The following is a 20,493-nucleotide window of genomic DNA, read 5'->3' on the forward strand; positions in this document are numbered from 1 at the left end:
TCTACCTGCATCGGATGTGGTATTTGACGAAATGATGGTACAATTTACTGGATGCAACAGTCATACAGTGAAAATGCCTAATAAGCTATTAGACGAAGGATATAAAGTTTACGCCCTTTGTGAGCATGGATACACATATTCATTCCTATTTTACTCAGGCGAGACCAAAAATGAGGACAGCGAGTTTACTCAACTTACAAATTCATTCGTATTTCTCAGCAAAGCTGAATCACTTTCTTTATTCAACTCGGATGGTCGTCCCCTTACCGATGTTGAGGAAAAGGCTCTATACAGCGGATTCTCACCTACAGCTCAAGCGGTCTACCATCTTGTCTTCCTTCTTCCTTATGAAAGCCACCGCTTCAACATATACAGTGGAGTCTCGATAATATAGCATATGGTCGGAAACGGATTTTCGTGTGCCACTATCGGGGATATGCTTGTATCGAGAACAAATTTGCCCGTACCGACTCGTTTGGGATTGCCCAAACATATGCTACTATCGAGGATATGCTATTATCGAGGTTGCTACTATCGGGACACCACTGTATATGGACAATTTCTTCACCAGCATACCTCTGTTCAGACATTTAAGAAACTATAGTATAGGCGCAGCTGGTACTAGACGGGCAAATAGGGCTGAATTCCCTAAGGAATTGGATATCAGCAAAGGTATCGAGTGCTGGATCTTGGAGTGGGACCAACTCAGTGCAGTGATTGTGAACGGGATCCGTTCAGTCTTATGGCAAGATAATAATCTTGTTCTTCTTCTTACAACAATCCATGACGTCCGCCAATATGTTCTCATCATGCGCCGCAAACCCAAGAAAAGTAGTATAAACGCTGCTTCTACCAGGAAGCCATTTGCCAAGAACGAACACCGTAAACTCCTACCGATACCGGAATTGATATCTGACTACAACCAGTTTATGGGTGGGGTTGACATAGCGGACTAGCTAAGCAGTAATTATCCTACCCATCAAAAGAGCCGGAGAACATGGCTCGCTCTCTGGTTATACCTAATGGACACCGCAATTGGCAATTTGCACGTACTAGTAATTGATAGAAACATCAACCCGCAACGGTCCCACAAAGAGTTCAGACTTTTTATATCCAAGGCTCTGGTAGCATCTGGCTGGGAAGAACTCAACCCCAACAAGCTTCCGCAAGTTCCAAAATCTCAATCATACGTTACAAAGATGACCGTACTTCCACCCGCGCAACTGAGGTTTTATGGGGACTATTATGAGGAAAAGGGTTCAAGGCGCGAGTGTTGGTATTGCAGGTACAAGAAGCTGAATGGAGACCCGAAGAACCCGCCTCCAGCAAGACAAAGGGAGGAAATATTAAAGGCACAAAAGGTTGGGTTCACAAAGGTTTGGTGTACTCTGTGTAAGCTCCCGCTATGTAAAAAGTACGATTGCCTCAAAGACTACCACACTGTAACAGCAAAATAGGGACGGCGGGTATTGCTGATGACTCGATTGTATTACACTTTGTCCCACCAGATTGTATTTTAATTTCATGTCATTAGAGTGATTTTTGGTTGAGTTATTTCATTTTTTTGTTTTTCACCGAAAAGTAGCGGGTGTGGGTCCCGCTCTCCTGTCGCGCGTTTTTGATATTACTTTCGGGTGTGAATTGTCTATATATTTAACATCTATAGTATTTTAAGAGTCTAGATTTTTAATTTGAACTCAATCTGATAGATATTGGTGGAGTTATTCAATCCTTTGTCATTTTCCTGAAAAATTACCGAAACCTTATCCTAGAATCTGGAGCGCATCAGTGATAATACTGGCGGGTCTGAATTGTCTATAAATTTAAGGTGTACCATACTCAAAGAATCTTATATTTTAATATCATCTTAATCCAATAGATATTGGTTGAGTTATCTCAACTTTTGGTTTTTCTTTGAAAAGTAGGAAATCCGGGTCGCTATGAGCCTTGACACACCACTAATAATGCTGGCGGGTTCTTAATAACTACATGCGGTGATTCTATTATAGTTGAAGAGTTTATATCTTTAATTTCAACTCGATTCGATCAGAATCGGTGGAGCTGTCCCATCTTTTGAAATGCTTCGAAATGGTCCCCTTCCTTCATGGAAAATCACTTGCCGCTTACTAATCGGAACGACTCCACCCGTTACGGAAGGTCGTGAATCTGCACATCTCAGCAGCCCAAGGGATAAGAATGCAGCGTTGCCAGTTCGATTCAGCGGTGGGGGTAATTCAGAAAGGAAGGAAACAAAGAAAGAGGAAAAAATGAAACAAAATGGCCTGTCGCTATTAATATATGTAATAGATTCTTAGTAGAAATAAAGGGACTTCCACCACGTAATACCCTCCTACACCAAGGCCTATATCATCCTGCGAACTCCCCTGGACTATGGACGTATATTGAAAATCACACTTCGGTGAATGAAAAGGTAAGGAAGAGGTCAAAGGAAGGAATATTCGTAGGATAGTATGACTTGGGACAATAGGTCGGTATTCAGCTGAAAGAATCAAAGGAAACAAAGAGCTAATAGAGGCGGGGAAACGACTTGCCCGGAAGTGTGTATAAAGAGAGGCACGCGAGGTCAGGGATAGAGAGTGCTTCAGCGCGGGATCAGAGGAGGATCGTGGAATTGGAGAGTGACATTGCGCAGTAGACACGGGGGTGTGTATCGAATATAATACCATAATCAGATCACATCGGGTTATGTATCAGATACAGGAGAAGTCTGAGTTTGAGGTGTCTGGAGAATGAAGATTCGGAGGTCTACGCCCTAGAATACCACAACGTTGTAGACCCATCCCCACCCGCGGTTTGAATAGGGTCTTCCTGAGGGTTTAAGGTTATCAAACTCAGTGAAAGGTATGCTCATTTCTTGTCCTTTGCAATTGTCGAAACCTGTCAGAATTATATTCGTCCAGCCCCTCCGTAGGAGAGGATGTTCTTGAACAAATGAAATCTGGAAACTGACTTTTCGCTTAGGGTATTGAAGTTCGATACCGTCTCACACATTTATTCTTTGTGTTTATGCATGTTAAATATCCGGCCCAATATCACAATTTCAGGCATCTCCAGGAGGAGTCAAACACTATACTGCTTCCCCAAGCTCAATAACATGCAATAAAAACATTTTCAGGTTATCTTCCTGCATGATCATGAGGTTACGCCTCCGTCAGCCCCAAGACTCGAGGCATTTCCGTACAAAGTTCACATGTAACTATGTATCTATCCCATGTTCCCACTCAAGACTTCGTTAGCGCTGGAACTGCCAAGCTGGAGCCAAAGATGCCCGTCTTGGGGAACTTTAAAAGATGAGTGCCTGCAAAGAGCTCTGATTGGGCTGATAGATATATTTTTTCAATAAAATGACGCTTGGCAGCTAAGCACGAGAATACAACCAACGCTGACGGCTACCACCCGCCCGGCTTTATCTCGTCCTAAACTTAGAAATTTGGCAAGTAGTTGGGGTATTGCCCTCTAGAGTAGTCTAATTAGCTGTTTCGAATTTGTGCCCGCGGCGCCAGAAACAATAAGAGGGTAAGTAAACGGAATTCTAATTGTGGCAGAGCGAGTATTTCTGCATGACGTATATAAATGCCTTTTCATACGTCATCGTAAAGCCTACCTTAAGTTAGAGAAGGCTACAGCAGCCTAGTCTTAGATTGCACAATCCAACCCAGCTACCTCTCGAGCTCCCTGTCTCCCTATTCATGACCCCCACAGCAAAACCAAAATAACACGCTCCAGGTACGTTCATCTTTTGAGGACCAAACAATTCTTCTAACAAAGTTATAGGTACGCACTATACAATCACTCACTACAGAGCCTAGCTGTGCCCACCTGCTCAGCGTTTTCCAATACTATCAACTCAAATACAGGATATTTCACTTCAGAACTGCCAGCACGCCAGGCCTGCCTGCTCGCTCAGTCTTCCTGATAGATCAAATTTCCTGCCCGCTCAATCCTCTTGCTCTTGCAACCTGCTTGCTCGCGCTGCTGAGTTGCGCATCCTACCTACCCGCCCAACTTCCTTGGTTATCTCTCAATACAGAAGAGGTCTCTGGATACTAAAGACTAAGCGTGGGTAGGCAGGACTGTAGGTGCATGGGGTCGTGGGTTGTGACTATCTAAGTGAGTTTTTAACCCTGACCCTATCCATATCCACTGTTCTAATTTGCGCAGCCAATCAAGTGCTATCGACACTCACCTCCGCTACCAGAGGATAAATAATTGTGATGCGCACGAAACAATAAGTCTCGAGGATTTATTTTCTTAGACGATACGAGAGAAGACGAGACCTATAGGTAGGGAAGATAATTAATCTCGAGACAGTCTCGTGACGTCTCGAAACATTGAAAAATGGAGCGGATCTGATACATACCTACGCCAATCCCGAATCTATACAAACCTAAACCCTAACTATTATTGGGTTTATTAGTAGACGTGGAAGGCCTCATGGCGTGCCGCATTAATTCGGATGATCAACGTCCCGCTACACAGGACGTCGGAACTGCCTGTTTTAGGGGTAGTGTGTAGCCATGAAAACAATTCATTGAAATATGTTATCTATGGCCTCTCAGGGCTTTGCGCAATGCCTAGCCCAAGTGTTTTCAACGACAGAACTCTCCCTTCCCAGATCCAAGACGAGACAAAATCAAGGCAAATCTCGTCTTATTTTGTCTCGTGCCCATCACTGATAAATCAGCACCGTTGACATTCTTCCAAAGCCCGCTCCGTAGTTGCTCTAGCAACTTGTGCTGAGTCGGTGGTGGTTTTGAGGAGACTCTCTTACAGAACGTGAAAAGAGGACAACACACAATGTGAATCATTTTGAACAATGCAGCTTGAAAAAGGAAGAGTAGTGGTCTAGTGTGCTTATTTGTTAGAAGTAACCCACATCGTTTTTATTTGAGCCAAGAAGGTCTTTTGGCGTTTTATTGTCGCCAACTCCACTTGCGACAGTCGAGTGCAGCGACCACACAAATCACACTAACAACTCGCACTTATCGCGTTGAGTGCAGCCATTGGATTCCTCGATCTGAATCTGAACAGAGTGGGGGCGGGGTCGGGGGGGGGGGGGGAGCGTCAGTTCAGATTTCTAAACTTCAGGAACCTGGGAGGCGGCGATGTGATTGGTTGGGCCAGGAAATCTAGGTTCTAAACTAGTCCTAAATTTCCACGGGAGGTCATCCATTATCTTTATAGATTGGACAAATATTGTAATTATCGGAAACTCTAAGTCAACTACCCGAGTATCTCTGCCGATGAAAAGCTATAGGACGTCATTTTTGCACTTGATCCACCAAAACACCTTCTCAATAACTCTGAAGTCAAACCATGGGTCAAGCGACAGTTCGGGTTCGTCGCAAATCCGCTCCGACTCCTGGTTCGAGTCTCGGCCAACCTCTTTCACTTCAAGAGGTCATATCAACTCGTCCTTCGGAGCTACCAATCTGCGATCGCTTGTTGATTGCAGTTAATCTTGCCAGGGCACTTGTAAACCTTTATTCTTCTCCCTGAATTAGAGATTGGGGAATCAACACGAGACATTTCTTCAAGTGCTAGGAAGAGCCCAGCTCAAATATTGGTCATTGGGCACCATATCTCTCACTGAAACGGGATAGTGACAATCTCTCTGACTTAGGGGATGATGATAGAGACGTGTATCGCTTAGGGCGTCTCAGTACTTACCCAAAACCACCGGTAGACCAACAGTCATGCCTTCAATGGATAAGGCGCCTTGATATCCTGAGGTACAGTCGCACCTCGCTATCTCGTACCGATTTGCGAGACAGTTACTGCCCTTCTCCACTAAAAACTATTTGTTGTCTCGTATATTTGCTATCTCGTACGCGTACGGGTTTGGCTCGCAGAATACGCTAACGACATACCAAGGTGCGGCTGTATTGGACCACTCTTAGCTCGATATTCTAAGCTGGACTGAGCAAGGCCCCAGGTGTATCTCTAGAATTGCACTTATAGGCGGGGCCACAGGTAATTGGTCTGTTTCTCAACGGAGGTAGGTAAAGCTGTTCGGTAATATCGCGCAACATTTTAAATTTATTCTGCTAAAGCCAACGAGGTTATGATCAGGCCTAGGATCAATAGTTTTGGGACTGATCTAGTTTCATCGAGATCTGACACTTGGCCCCATATTTTTTTCTTTGCATTTCTTTTGAAGGAAAAAGGTCAATTGAGCTTAAACACTCTACCTCAGGGATAATCAATTGAACTGAAGAGGAGTGTCTCTTCAGATTGAGCATCAATCATTCCGGCTCAGATCGAGCGCAACTTTCGGTCCTCTCGATCAGTGGCACCATGGTACGGCTTTCAACGCATTACCCCCGAAACTGTGCGCTATATTCAGAGCCCATAAGTACAATGGGGAACTTCTAAACTATAGATTGCCACGGCATCATGATTAAGGCTCGCATGCGATATTTGCCAGGATTTTTGACTGGTTTGTAGGGAAATGGCAATCTATGTAGGGAAGCGCTGTTAGAATAGTTGCTAGATGCATTTCCAAACAATGTTTGGACGTCAGAGTGCCATAAGTATGGTGTATGGAAGAATCAACAAAGTTAGCACCAACTAAAACACTCTATCGCTATGCCCTAGGGTGGGTATTGCATCAGGTACCGACTCTTGTTACTATCCTGACAAACCTACAAGCTAGCTCTACTCGTAGTTACTTTACGTTTCCAAACTCTGGGTTTGCATGCCAACAAATTATGTATGCGCGGTTTAGGCCCATTTGCAGACCCAACCGCGTCCAAAAACACTCCGGAACTACGAGCAGTGCATACATCAGATTCGCATAAGTATCGCACTCTCGCCCTCACAATTAACCCGACCTACAGTAACAGTTTAGAGACCTTGAACTTCCAGTCTAGATATCTACATTGCTACTTCGAAATGGCGTCACCTTTGAGAGACCCGGACCTCAGTCAATTCAAATATGACGCAGAGTTTCACAAAGGCGTTGTTATAAACACCGACTGCCGCAACGAGAAAGAGGCTTGGAAGACCGGCTCCACTCTTGGGCGCGAATACGACACATACTTTCTCCATAGTAGCAAGGGCCCTGGGAAAAAATCGTATCGTATGGTCAAACGTACTTATGAAAACTCACTCAAGAGGGAGTTGGCTCCGTTGATAGCACTGCGAGAGGTACGCTTCTCTATCCAAAGCTGGGCCCTGATTAGCTAATTTAGAGCTACCCCCCGCGCAGCATCCCGATTTTTTCGCCAAATTCCTTGGATGGTACAGTAACCAGAGGGAAGGGACCATCTGGATCGCCATGGAATACCTTAGTGGGGGTGACCTCCAGTCGTACGTTGAGAAGGACGAAGTCAGGGCCAAGGAACACTGCCGGGAAGTAGTTACCCAGATACTAAAAGCGCTTGAAGCGATGCATGCCATGGACCTGTGCCATCGTGACCTAAAGTCGTCGGTTTGTCTTCTATCCAACTTTATTATGTCCCTTCGACGCGTATGAGGAAGGCTGATTATTGTATTGAATTAGAACATACATATCTCATCCATCTCTCCACTGAGTGTCAAGCTTTCTGGCTTCGATATAACAGCTTGCACCGAGCCATCAGCGGATGTATATACCAAGGCGGCTGATATGTGGAATTTGGGGGTGCTCACACACGTGATGTTTACCGGAACCATACCATTCCCCAACCCCGGTCGCCCGGCATCTTTCCCCGAGCACCATTTGATTGAGGCATGCGCACCGGATATGCTAGTAAGTTTCATAAAGCAAATAATGGGATATGATCCAGCTCTAGTCAAACCTTTATCTGCCTCCGATGCTCTTCAGCACCCCTGGATCGATCCTACGCCTGTGAAAATATCAAAGGGTGGGAACTACTCTACATATAAATATGATGCGAGCTTTGACAAAAATACCGTTACACACACCATCAACGGGGATACCGAGGTCTGGAGGAGAGATAAAAGGCTTGGGGATGGAGGGTTTGGGGAAGTGTTCAGACATATTAAGGTATCCAATAAACAAGAATTTCGCGCTGTCAAATCGATCCAGCGATCCGTTTACCAGAACGATAAGAAAAGTATCAGAAGGGAGTTAAATACTCTCATAGCCATGCTAAAGGTAATGGATTCTGCCGAAGACCCGGGGTTCCGTTGGCTAACCCATCTTGTATATATGTAGTACCGCGATTTATTCGTTGAAGTCTACGGATGGTACGAGGACGATGAAAAGGCAGTCTTTATCGCCATGGAATATCTCCCTGAAGGGGACTTGCATGCCTATATGCTGCAGGATAAAGTGCGTGCTCAAAACAACTGTAGGGAGATAAGTACGCAGATCCTGAAGGCACTCAATATATTGCATCAAGAAAAGATATGTCATCGCGACCTAAAGCCACAGATTTGACCTTCCTTCCCTTTATCGCCTACGACTCCAACCGCTGATGAATGCCCCCAATAGAACGTGCTTGTCGCATCTATCGTTCCCTTAAAGCTCAAGCTCTCAGACTTTGGCCTCGCAAAGTCAACGATTCAAAGTGCTAGTTTGATGAAAACTATGATTGGTTCGAAAAACTACATGGCTCCAGAGATGCTAGGGATTGGCACCCTGACGGAGGGCCATTACACTGATGCAGTCGACATGTGGGCTTTGGGAACACTTACCTATGAGATCTTTACCGGCCTACCACCATTTTGTATTAAGCAAGATTGGGGTGACGATGATGATGACGATGATGATGAAGATGATGAGGATGACGATAACGATAACGGTGGTGATGGCGGCACGGCCTACTTTACGGCACTGACCAGTCCACAGGTTAATCTCAGTTGGGGCGGGTTAGATCAGTACTGCAGAGGATCTCGTAATTCAGACTTTCCATCGCGCCCGCTGTCCGCTGCCTCGGCACCTCGCACTCTTGTAGACTTTTTATTCTGGCTGTTGCGCCCTGCCCCACACGAGCGTTTGTCAGCCTTTGTGGCTCTTCAACACCCATTCATCAGAGGAAGGGACTTTGATAATGGTCCCTCGTGGACGAAAAAACAATTTAATCCTGAGGATATGGACAGGCCAGAACGCTACAAATTTGGCCGGTAAATTCCTGCTGTATATTTCTTATGTTTCCTTTTATCCTTTGTGCTTTGTTGTAGGAATATTGAATCATTATCGTTCTTTTCATCTCTGATCTCGAATGTCAGAGACCCCAGGGGACCTATATAAGACGTGTAAATACATGCTCGGCGATCTTGCGCATACCTATTCAAATCTCATCCTTTTTTCCAGGCAAGTTCACTTTACCCCCTTAGACGGTTAGTTATTCTTTGTATAGTAGGTAGAGGTTAGGGAGGGTGCGGTGCTTTCGAGAAGTCACCCATTCTCTATCACAACCATACATAGGTGGGGGTAAATAGCTGGGACTGCGCTAAAAACGAGATGAGGTGGTATTTAAAAGATTCACCCCTAGATTCATACATAGTCTACAGTTGATTGAACTGCGCGCCACCAGTCAATACCCTGTGCAGCAAGACGGGCCCGCTTGGGGGGGAGGAGATTCCCTGTCCCGGGCGGTGCAGGAGTATTTCGACTTTGCCTGGTTCAGTTCTGAACTGTTTGCACAGCATGCGGAATAGTGGTCAGAAGCGCAGATGAGCTGCGGGGTCGAGAGGGGTCGTGAGGGGTTGAGTGGGGTGGGGGGGGGGGGGGAGGGTCAAGAGGGGTTCACTATATACATGCAGTGTCATGCACACATATAACAACTTTGTTTTTTCCCTAGTTCAGCTGTCATTGCTTCGCTTTCCCATGACGGCCTGCTAAACGCAGAAACTTTGCGGGCCTGACAGGGGCAGGGTTCCCTGCACCCGCTATATAAAATAACAAGATCGCTGCAGGGATCAACCGTTGGTGGCTTGGTGAGACAGAGATGTTCAGATCCATTGATCATGACCAAGACGTCGATTTGGCCAAGTGCGCGCACAATCAGTCAAGATTGATGATTTCAGAACGCACATATTAAGTAGAATGGGGCGTTCCATCCATCAAGCTTGCGTAATAGCGCTACTCCATCCATCAAGTAGAGGTGGATTCTGTCGATTAATTGCAAAGGAGAATCTTTACAAAGCATAAAACAACCCGACACATGACATGAAATAAACGTGACCGGGCATGGAGCTCTCGAAAGGTGTTTTAAGGAGGATGATATAAAAGGACAAGGAGTCGGGGGACACTGCATACCTGTCCTTGCCCGAAGGACCCCGAGGTCACCTAGTTTTGGCATGCTCGATGATGATTAGGTCGACCATGCAAGGACAAAACATACTTTTTCATTGGAATAAATTCCGCTTTCTTCTCTACCTCTGCTGAAATTGTCCTCGAGGGGGGTGGGTAGTCTAGGCTTAGACATCGGCCCTAGACAAGGAGAGATGTTAATGATGAGGTCGATGTGGTACTACTAGAAATAATGCGAAACCTACTTGTTTATCGGAAGTGACCTCTTGATCATTGGATCAACAACCGATCAAAACGCCATTTGACCAGAGGGTGGCCCCGTCCATCATCTTGTTCGATAGGGCGCTCATTTGGCCAAATGAGTGTCTAGATGAACGGAGTATAACAGCTCTCTTCCGATTGGCCATTTCCACCAGGTCTCAAAAGCAATCCTACTGAACTGCAGGAGGTCTGTTCGAACTGTAGGTCCGTCAGCTCTTGGCGCAACCGGGGTATCCTGTGACTGGACAGCGACCCGGGTCGAAATCGCAAACTCTCTATTCACGTTATTGCAGTATACTACTTAACTACTCTACATGTCCCTACTGTACAATTTCGAAAAGATAATTTACCTGTCCTGAGCGCTGAGGTGCAAGAATTTAGCTGTCCCGAAATAGTGCCCTGTTTATCCCTCATTGGAGATGGCTATAAAAGAATAGTGTGCCAGGAGGGATGAATTATCTTTATCCTCAGTAAGAGATAATCCTTACTGTTTCGCAGAATAAAAAAACAAAATTCAGTATGGGTTGAACCTGAGCACATATATGAGGTTCTACACACTTTATCCACTACACTACAAATCAGATATAGCTACTACTAGAAGAGAGCCATGTCGTATGGTCGGTGAGAATTTTTACGGGAGTAGGCATGTAAATCATCTGCCCGCACCGGTTAACCGGGGGTGAAACGGGGTAATATGGGCCTCTTTGAACATTTCCTGTTTATCTATCCCCAGAGGAAGGTAATCTTATGCCGGCTCCAATTTGGCTAGATAAAGCTATGATTATCTCCAGGTAGAGGAATAACTGTACTGTAGGGATGTATTATCCGACCGAGCAATTGTAAGATACAGCAATCCACCAATAACCTTTTAACTAGCTTGTTATACATTTTCATGACGCACTCCCTCACTCCTTATAATACCTAGACACCGTGCAGGGCGGAAGGGTGCGGGTAAATTGGTCCCGCTGCTTCGATCTGCAGGCGGCCGCCAGCACCAGTACTGCCGGACACAGTACTAGATGATGCCTCTGGCGATGAAGCATGCTGGGTTTGCATCGTGTCAGTAGAGTAAACTTTAATAGCACAATGAATGGTGCGGACTGGCCCTGTGACTCCGTCGGGGAGAGGGTAGCGGGCAGGTTCAGTCCAGGTGTTTCTTGCAGATGTGCTAGTGCTGGCAAAGGGCGGGTGCGCGGCGGCGGCGCCCCAGCCGCTGGTGATACGCCCTTTCTTCCGCTGACCGTTCGAATTGCGGGGCCGCTGGTTATTGTACGCGGTGTGGAAGGGCGTAGGCTGCACAGTACCCGCTGCGGGCAACGACATGAAAGGTGGGACGTCAGACCCATATGAAGTAGGATAATTATAATCGAACCTCCCCCCCGTATTATTCTGGGTGGCCAGGTTAACGGCTTCAGTGGCCAGATCAACGGCCTGTTTGACCGACCCAACCAACTGCGTAAGCTGCTCCTGATGATTCCTCTCCGCCTCTCTGCGTTGTCTCAGATCTTCTTCACGCTCCTTCTTGCGTTGTCTCAGATCCTTTTTACGGTCTTTCTTTCGTTGTTTTAGATCTTCTTCACGTTGTTTCAGATCTTCTTCCCGCTCGTTCTTGCGTTGTCTCCGATCTTGTTTACGCTGCCGCCGGTATTTTCTCTGAGCTCGATCCATCCTAGTTGACAACTCGGTAACGCCTCCGTGAACCCCCGCAAGGGAATTCTCTTGCCTCCTATGACCCTCCTCGAGCCGTAATAACCTTCTGTGGAAATCGACTTCGTCCGTGGCGCTAGTATCAGTCCTCGGCCTCGTTCCTGATTCTTGAGGGGACGGTTCCGTGTGCATGTGTTGGACGACGGGTTCTTGTGTAGGTGGGGAATCCATGTCCGAACCCTCCCCGGGCTCACCACCTACTCCGTCCATAGTTTCCCAAGAGTCACCGTCGTTCGCTTCCATCTCTCGCGTTGCGCGATGTTGGGCTGCTGTTGGCTCGTCGTCTCCCAGGTCTGTGCCTAGGGGAGTTGGTGCCCCTTGAGAGCAAAGGTCCATTTGGTCCACTGCATGGGACCCATCGCCGGGTGGATATCCCGAGAACGTGACAGGTCTGTCTTCAAGGAACGTGATGTTTCCGCGATTGGGAGCGACGGAGGCAAGGTTTCTTCCGGAGGATGCTCTTTGTTCAAGTCCTTTGGTGAAGTCCATGTGAGAGGAGAGATGCAGGCTAGTACTGGCAAAAATTTCAAGTCTGTTGATAGGTACTTTGTCACGTAGAGTAGTCAGGATGGGTAAACACACTTAAAGTATCAACAACAGACTTCAATATTAGGCGAGTTCTCCCCTAGACCCCCAGAGGAGGGCGGAGTGCCAGCGCAGGTCTCCCTTGGCGGACTTGGCTGTCTGCCTGAACGTATGACTGGAATGCCTGCCAGTGGCGTGAGGCAATCCTTACCGGCGCAGATCTGAGGCGCCGCGGATGCGATAGCCGATCGCGATTAGCCAACCATTTCATCCTCCTCATGCAGTAGTTCACGCCTAGCACGGGCGCCCATTGGTGAACCTTCATTGTCCGGTACTTATTACCTGCCCCGAGTATCTCGCTGACAAAGAGCCTTTGCATAATATGATTCTAGATCCTGTTTACGGATCCATGCATAGCGGTTTCTAACACGGCTTCTATTTAGCACTGCTCACAGCAGATACGAAGCACCCGGAAATATAAGTCTTGGTCTAGCTGGAGTTACTAGAGTATTGGAAAATATACCAATCAATGTAGCTGCGTTTTCGGTACTTGTTTCCTGTCGCGAGTACAGTCGCACCTCGCTATGCGAGAGGTGCATGGGGTTTTGGTGGGTGGGGTATGGTGCACTGGCTAAACTGATGGATGAAATGTGTGCAGAGGATGGGGGTGAGAGTTTTGTTATGTAAATGAGGTTTGTATGTGTGGCTGGGTACATATATGGGAGTTTGTTGTGGCACTTGGCCAAGATGCCTACTTACTAGTACACTCGTCTCTTGGTCAACGACGAAACCGGCTCGATGACGAATGACTACTTTTTGGGCTGATAGTCAGTCAAAGCAAAAGGGTCGGAGCGATTTTGTTGGCTTCGATTGGCCTATTCGCCATCGGACCGGTTTCGTCGTTGACCCAGAGACAACTGTACTCTACTTTATACTTGCCAAGATTCCTGCTTGCCAAGATTCGCGCGTCTGCAGCATGGTCCCTGATAGGTTTGTTGGATCGTAGGTCAGTAGGCTCGCTTTTTATACTCGGTTATCACTGGGGTAAGCTTAAGATTGTATAATGAATTGCAGACACAGTAATAATAATAATTCCCCCAAAAACAGGGCGTGTGGTTATTGCTTTTGATCAGCGTCAGGGTGGCCGGAAGCTACAGGGGTGCATTGTAGATGTCACTCATGAGATATCACTCGGCCTATCCCTGCCATTCAGGGAGCCGAGGCTAAGCCCCGCACTTGATCTAGAGAGCGCAAAGAGACCCTACACCCAGATACTGCAGAGTCGACATCGAGACAGCGCGCGACTTCCCAGCTGTCAGAGAGCATCGCGATACTCCACTGTCACCCAGCGATATCGTGTGAATCCTTCCTACATGTACATACCCATCTTCCTCCTCCCTTGACGCCAATTACAATCCCTTCACCGTCACACCCCGGCTCCCTCCTCGGGCCTGCATGATACATACCTTCGATCAGTGTGCTATTATCCTCCATCATGCCAGCATCTGAATTGTTGAAAAATCTATGAGTACAGGCCTGGAATGTATATATATATAATTAAATCTTCTTCCAGTTCTAGAGTACTGACCGTCTCCCTGCACCCCACCCCGCCCACCGTCCCGCCCGTGCCACCGCGTCGAAAGAGGAGACATGCTGCTAATGACCTCCCCTTGCTTCATACATGGATGCGCCGCCTACGTTATTGTCAACCGTTGCTGGCTGATGCGATCCCCAAATAAGCGAGCGTCTTGAATTTCCACATCTCTCTCCCTGGACCATTGATGCTAGTGGCATTATTTGAATAGGAAGGCTGCCTATACGGATATATATCGTGATTGACAACACAGCGAATACATGCATCGATATCGCAATCTACCGTCGCATCAGCGTGAACATATACCCCAGCTCATCAATCTTTTATGACGCCTACTACGGGCAACCATAATTTGGGGGGAGGTTAAGGGGATGGCGCGGAATGGGAGCGATACTCGGCCGAAGGAGCACGGGCATCATCCAGGTTTCCCTGGCCGCGAAGTAAAGGAGAAGACTTACTAGATTAGACGTTACATGGCAATTGGAGGATGATCGCGTGCATAGCTTCTCTGATATGTACGGTTGTGGGCAGCGGCCTGCGGGGGTGTGGGGGTGTGTGGACCCGTCGTTTGCACTTACAATGTAAATTAAGCCTTATAGCCGAATTTGAATGCTTACTCCACTCTATATGTATACCGTGATTTCTGTTTCATGACGTTCGACGAAGGTATCGTCTACTTAAAACCCCCCTTCTTTCTCGCCTGCTCTACCTAGTTGTTAAGGAAAATGGCTAGTGCTAAGCGATAATTCTGTAGCGTTTAAACTGGTGATATTGTAAACCGGATTCCCTTGACTTGATGGTTTTATCATGCCCTCAAGTCTTCGCAGAATCCAGCCCTATTTATACATGTTGGAACCTATGCCAAGGCCCGCTTTCTAATACTAACTGATACAACAATAATAGAATAAGATAATGCTCCCGAAGCTAACCCAGATAGAAAAGCGCCCCCGCATAGTTCCGTCCTCCATTCTAATTCCGACACGTAACCATGAACCTTGCAATTGCCAGTCATCGGGCTGTACCATTCTATTATCCTAGACCTACTTCCCTAAGTAGAACAGCCTACAGCCGTAAGCCCCGCTTCCTATTCTATTCCGGGTGAGACACCCAATAGTAAGCGTTCCGTCATAATAGTATAACACTAGTGTGGTAACATCGCGTGCCCACACACTACCCGATACCTTTCTATGCTTGTCCTTTCGTTACCCGACCGTCCTCGCATCACAACCCGTCACTCGTATTCCTCACTGTCTTAAGTCTTTAGAACAGTGTTCCGTAGTTCCTATAACACTAGTATAATAGATACATGTATGTACTATACCCACTCATTTTCTGGGTTGGCTAGTGTTGTAAGGTGGGATCTGCTCGTAGTATTACCTCATCACCGACCGCGGATCATTGGGTAAAAAAAGAAGAGGATAAAAGTGCAAAGTAAGAAAAATATAGGAAATGACTTGTTGACATGTAATAGAAGCTCAGAAGACACAAGGAGACCCGCGTACGATCCCCCCCAACACCAACACCTATATCATACCGCAAACTCCTGAAACTACGAAAATGACAGCCTCAAAAGGTATGGGAGAGGTCAGAAGAAGACGCATTCATGAAATGACATGATGTGAGAGAGCAGCTGGAAGCCCAAGTGATCTAATTAAAAACGGGGAGCTGATAAGAGATAGGAGAAACGACTCGCTGAGAAATGTAGGCGAGGGCAGGTATAGACAATGCTTGATTGCAGGGTTGGAGGAGGATCGTGGCTTCGGAGGGATATTGAAATTGTGCAAGAGATTTGGGGAGTCGGGTGCCATTATCAGACACGGGAGAGGTCCGAGCCTGAGGTATTTGGGGGGTCAAACTCTGGAGGATCCTATTGTAGAGTTCCACAGTGTGGTAGACCCATCCTCGCTCCTAGCTAAAGTGGGGTCTTGCGTTGGATGCTCGGAGAGCTTGAGATTATCCAGCTGAGTGAAAGGTATTGTCATGTCTCTTTCGGACCACTCGATGAGCAGACGTACAATGTCTGTGTGCCCATTGGTAGCAGCCAAAGATATTGCTGTCTCGCCCGCTTTAGTTGTAGAGGTCGAACTCGCGCCTTTTTCTAGCAGTAAGCGTACTATATCTAGATAGCCCTTATCCGCTGCTTGTAGTAAAGCATCCCGTCCAGTCTTTGGTCTCTTTGCGGAAATATCAGCACCTCTATCCAGGAGGTACCGTACGTTGTGCAAGTGGCCATTACTGGCAGCGAGCTGTAACGCTGTCCATTCTGCAGTTCCACCGCGGATTGATATATCTGTACATGTCCCTGTGTCAACCAGCAGCTTTAATACATCAATTGACCCAAACTGCGCGGCCATGTGGAAAGCCATAAACCCAGCTTTCGATTTTGACGACGGATCAGCACCTCTCTCCAGTAACAGAGCCACCACCTTTGGATGGTTTCCCACCGTTGCCAAATGTAAAGCATCTTTCCCAGAGTTGTCCAGCATCTTTGCGGAAATATCAGCACCTCTATCCAGAAGGTACCGTACGTTGTCCAATTGACCGTCATTGGCAGCGAGATGTAACGCTGTCCATGACGCGGTTCCACCCCGCACCGAGATATCCACCCCTCTGTCAACCAGCAGCTTTAATACCTCAATCGAACCAAACTGTGCAGCCATGTGGAAAGCCATAAACATATCCTTTGACTTTGCCGACGGATCAGCACCTCTCTCCAGTAACAGACTCGCCACCTCGGGGTGGTTGCCCTGCGCTGCCAGCTGTAAAGCATCTTTCCCAGAGATGTCCAGCATCTTTGCGAAAATATCAGCACCGCTGTCTAGTAGGTACCGTACGGTTTCCAAACGACCATACTGCGCAGCGAGATGTAACGCTGTCCATCCTGCACTTCCACCCCGCACCGAGATATCCGCCCCTCTGTCAACCAGCAGCTTTAATACACCAATCGAATCAAACTGTGCGGCCATGTGGAAAGCCATAAACATATCCTTTGACTTTACCGACGGATCAGCACCTCTCTCCAGTAACAGACTCGCCACCTTGGGATGGTTGCCCTGCGCTGCTAGCTGTAAAGCGTCTTTCCCAGAAGGGCTGTCCAACATCTTTGCGGAAATATCAGCACCTCGATCCAGAAGGTACCGTACATTGTCGAAGTGACCATTATTGGTAGCGAGGTGTAACGCTGACCATCCTGCAGTTCCACCCCGCACCGAGATATCCGCCCCTTTGTCAAACAGCAGCTTTAATACATCAATCGAACCAAATTGTGCAGCAAAGTGGAAAGCCGTAAACCCGAGAGTTGATTTTGCGGACGGATCAGCACCACTCTCCAGCAGCAGCAGTGCCACCTGGGGATGGTTGCCCTGCGCTGCCAGATGTAATGCTCTGTTCCCAGTATCCAGCATCGTTTCGGAAATATCAGCCCCTCTGTCCAGTAGGTACCGTACGTTGTCCAAACGTCCATATCGCGCAGCGAGGTTTAAAGCTGTCCATCCTGGGGTTCCACCCCGGACTGATACATCCGCCCCTTTGTCAAACAGCAGTTTTAATACATCGATCGAACCAAACTCTGCAGCCACATGGAAAGCCATATACCCATCCGTTGACTTTACCGACGGATCAGCACCTCTCTCCAGCAATAGAAGCGTCACCTCAAGATGGTTGCCCTGCGCTGCCAGATGTAATGGTCCGTTCCCAGTATCCAGCATCTTTTCGGAAATATCAGCGCCTCTGTCCAGTAGGTACCGTACGATGTCCACAAGACCATTACTCGCAGCGAGCAATAGAGCAGTCCATCCTTTGGTTTTAGTTTCGCCCTGTAATGATATATCGGCCCCTTTGTCTACCAGGTATTGGACTATTGCGAGATTCCCCCCTATAGCAGCCCCATGCAGGGCAGAGACTTGACGACTGCCCTCCACGCCTAGATGTGCCCCGTTCTCCAGCAGCAGCTTGATGACGGGGAGGTGGCAATTTTTTGCAGCTGCATATATTGGCGTATATCCCGCAGGATCCTCCATCGGTTTTGCTCCCTTCCCCAGTTGCTCTATAAGTAGCTCGCAATCGCCGCTCGCAGCAGCCGACACTAATAGATGTTGATTCGCTTCTAGAAACCTGATCAGCCCTCGTACATAAAAATCGGGAATACAGAGATGCTGAAGGCATGTTTTCTCTTACCTATTCGCCTAACAGAGGCGGAAGCCCGCGGTTGCTTTTCTGGACCTGGTGGACAGTCTACGGGGGCCGGTTTCTTTGCAGAAACCTGGGGTTGCGTCTTTGGACCCAGCGAGTCCAGAGGAACCGGTTCGTTCTTATCTCCAAGAACAAGATCTTTTATAGACCTGGCGATCTGCTTGGGCTTGGGTCTGGCGGCTTGTTTACCTGCGTCAGGGAGTATATGGTTCCAAATGGTCTCATGCTGCTTCTTGATCAAAAGCCAAGAGTGCAGTTGAGCTTTTGATGCGGGGATTCGGCTCGCTGGCGAGGGCTGAAGCATACTAGCTATGAAGCCAACTGCTGAGTGTGGGATACTCCGTGTAACTGCGGTACTCGGTGGAAACGGGTCCCGGCCAGATAAAAAGTTAATCAGGTTTCTCGTCTCGGGGAACGGCAGCTCTTTGGTCAGCATGAAGTATACTAAACATCCCAAAGACCACATGTCGACTGCTGTGGTGTATACACTGGTATCTTCATCACCAAATCCCCAGACTTCCGGGGCCATGAAGGGTCTAGTCCCTGTTGTGGTTCGCCCTTCGGTGTTGCCGTCGAAGTGTTTGGAGACACCAAAGTCACCGATCCTTACTGAAAGTGGTATCCAGTGAGCGATCAGGATATTACCTGGCTTCAGATCACGGTGGCAGATATCATTGTCATGCAATATTTCCAGACCAGCAAGAATCTGTTTTGTAACCCTCTTCGTGTCATCCTCGGATAGGTCTTGTTCCTTGAGCAGTGCGTCCAGGTCCCCTGGAAGGTATTCCATCGCCAAATAAACGTTAATTCCGTCCTCAAACCATCCTGACAGCATAACAAAATGCTCAGGGTACTAATTTGAAAAGACAGAGTTAGTCTGCAAGCCTGGTTCGTCCTCCACCGAGTAAGCGGATGTTCCTAGGGAGTATTACCGAGCGAAGTTGTGCCAAGATTGCGATTTCATTCCACCTCACGAGTGACTTCCTGAGCTGTTTGACCGCTCTGAGATTCCTCCTCTCTGCACAGGTCTCTTTATAAACCGTGCCAAATGCGCCCTCTCCAATGATCTCGGTCCGAGTCCAGGTCTCGTATCTTACAGGCTCTTCGGCGATCGTATGCCTGTAACGTCCATCAATGAATTCCGTGTCCAGTTTGAGCTCCTGAAGCTGTGTGGAAGCGGGTGTCATTTCTTCGTGGGTGGGTGCGTCAACAGTGATATATAGCGCGTGTGTAAATGAAGAGGTTGCGATCCCCGCTCGAGCTTTGTTTGGAGTGGGCGCTGCCACGTTTGTACGACCGCGTTCCTATTGGATACATGTTGTATGTGGCCATTGTGAACATAGCCATTGTAATCGAGCGCGATCATGCTGAGTCCTATCTCGTGCCCAGCCTTCTTCTGATTGGCTGCATGACTTTTCTACAGTCGTTTAAGCCACCCGACCTTTTAAAAAAGATCGTCGGACAAAAAAAGATCAGCGGTCTAGGGTCAAAAGAGCAAAACTAACGCAGGATTGGTAATCATTTACGCAGATCTTTTTGGTTCTTGCTGGAAATAGAGCGAGAGGTAAAATTATTGTAGAAACAGGTGTCTAAAAACAGGGTTTCTGTGGCTGGACAAGCCAATAGGACTCCTCCAATAATATTTATCTGGTGGCTTAAACCCTCTAATACTGCCAGTTGAAGAACAGGGACTTTGGGCCAATAGAAATTAAAAGGGCTGGAGATCTCGCAACTTGGCAGTTGCTTGTCATACTTGGAACCCCTGTTCAGAATCGTCAAGAGACGATGAAGGGCTGTAATTACATACTTGTTTATCACAGGGATAAAATGTATTCGCGTTCCCAGAACATTTAAATGCCTAGTTTGTATGGAAGATCGGTGCCACTCCATAGAAATAATCCCTAACTTTCTCACTTGCATGTTCTGGTTCTTTTTCCTGGACACAAGTACAGCTATCGGTAGAATTATTGCGGAAACAGGGACCGACGAT

The 20,493-nt window shown here is 47.4% G+C and overlaps 4 protein-coding genes across 4 annotated transcripts; 1 reads left to right on the forward strand and 3 right to left on the reverse strand.

Moving 5' to 3' along the window:
• Positions 1–6,915: 6,915 nt before the first annotated feature.
• On the forward strand, positions 6,916–9,097 carry LAJ45_01213 (uncharacterized protein; the record flags this gene model as incomplete). Its single annotated transcript, XM_046110808.1, has 5 exons — positions 6,916–7,170; positions 7,232–7,453; positions 7,526–8,122; positions 8,183–8,299; positions 8,462–9,097. 5 exons carry the CDS (start codon positions 6,916–6,918, stop codon positions 9,095–9,097), a joined length of 1,827 nt encoding a protein of 608 aa, XP_045975986.1.
• Positions 9,098–11,407: 2,310 nt separating this feature from the next.
• LAJ45_01214 (uncharacterized protein) lies at positions 11,408–12,682 on the reverse strand (the record flags this gene model as incomplete). Its single annotated transcript, XM_046110809.1, has 1 exon — positions 11,408–12,682. The coding sequence occupies one exon, from the start codon at positions 12,680–12,682 to the stop codon at positions 11,408–11,410; it is 1,275 nt and encodes a 424-aa protein (XP_045975987.1).
• Positions 12,683–14,374: 1,692 nt separating this feature from the next.
• LAJ45_01215 (uncharacterized protein) lies at positions 14,375–14,964 on the reverse strand (the record flags this gene model as incomplete). Its single annotated transcript, XM_046110810.1, has 3 exons — positions 14,375–14,590; positions 14,771–14,885; positions 14,948–14,964. The coding sequence occupies 3 exons, from the start codon at positions 14,962–14,964 to the stop codon at positions 14,375–14,377; spliced, it is 348 nt and encodes a 115-aa protein (XP_045975988.1).
• A 1,198-nt stretch (positions 14,965–16,162) lies between these two features.
• Positions 16,163–19,690, reverse strand: LAJ45_01216 (uncharacterized protein; the record flags this gene model as incomplete). Its single annotated transcript, XM_046110811.1, has 5 exons — positions 16,163–16,602; positions 16,683–16,686; positions 16,757–18,417; positions 18,489–19,356; positions 19,436–19,690. 5 exons carry the CDS (start codon positions 19,688–19,690, stop codon positions 16,163–16,165), a joined length of 3,228 nt encoding a protein of 1,075 aa, XP_045975989.1.
• Between the last annotated feature and the right edge of the window lie 803 nt (positions 19,691–20,493).

The sequence above is a fragment of the Morchella importuna genome (assembly GCF_003444635.1).
Source record: "Morchella importuna strain M04M26 chromosome Unknown Morimp01GS002, whole genome shotgun sequence".
NCBI lineage: Eukaryota > Fungi > Ascomycota > Pezizomycetes > Pezizales > Morchellaceae > Morchella > Morchella importuna.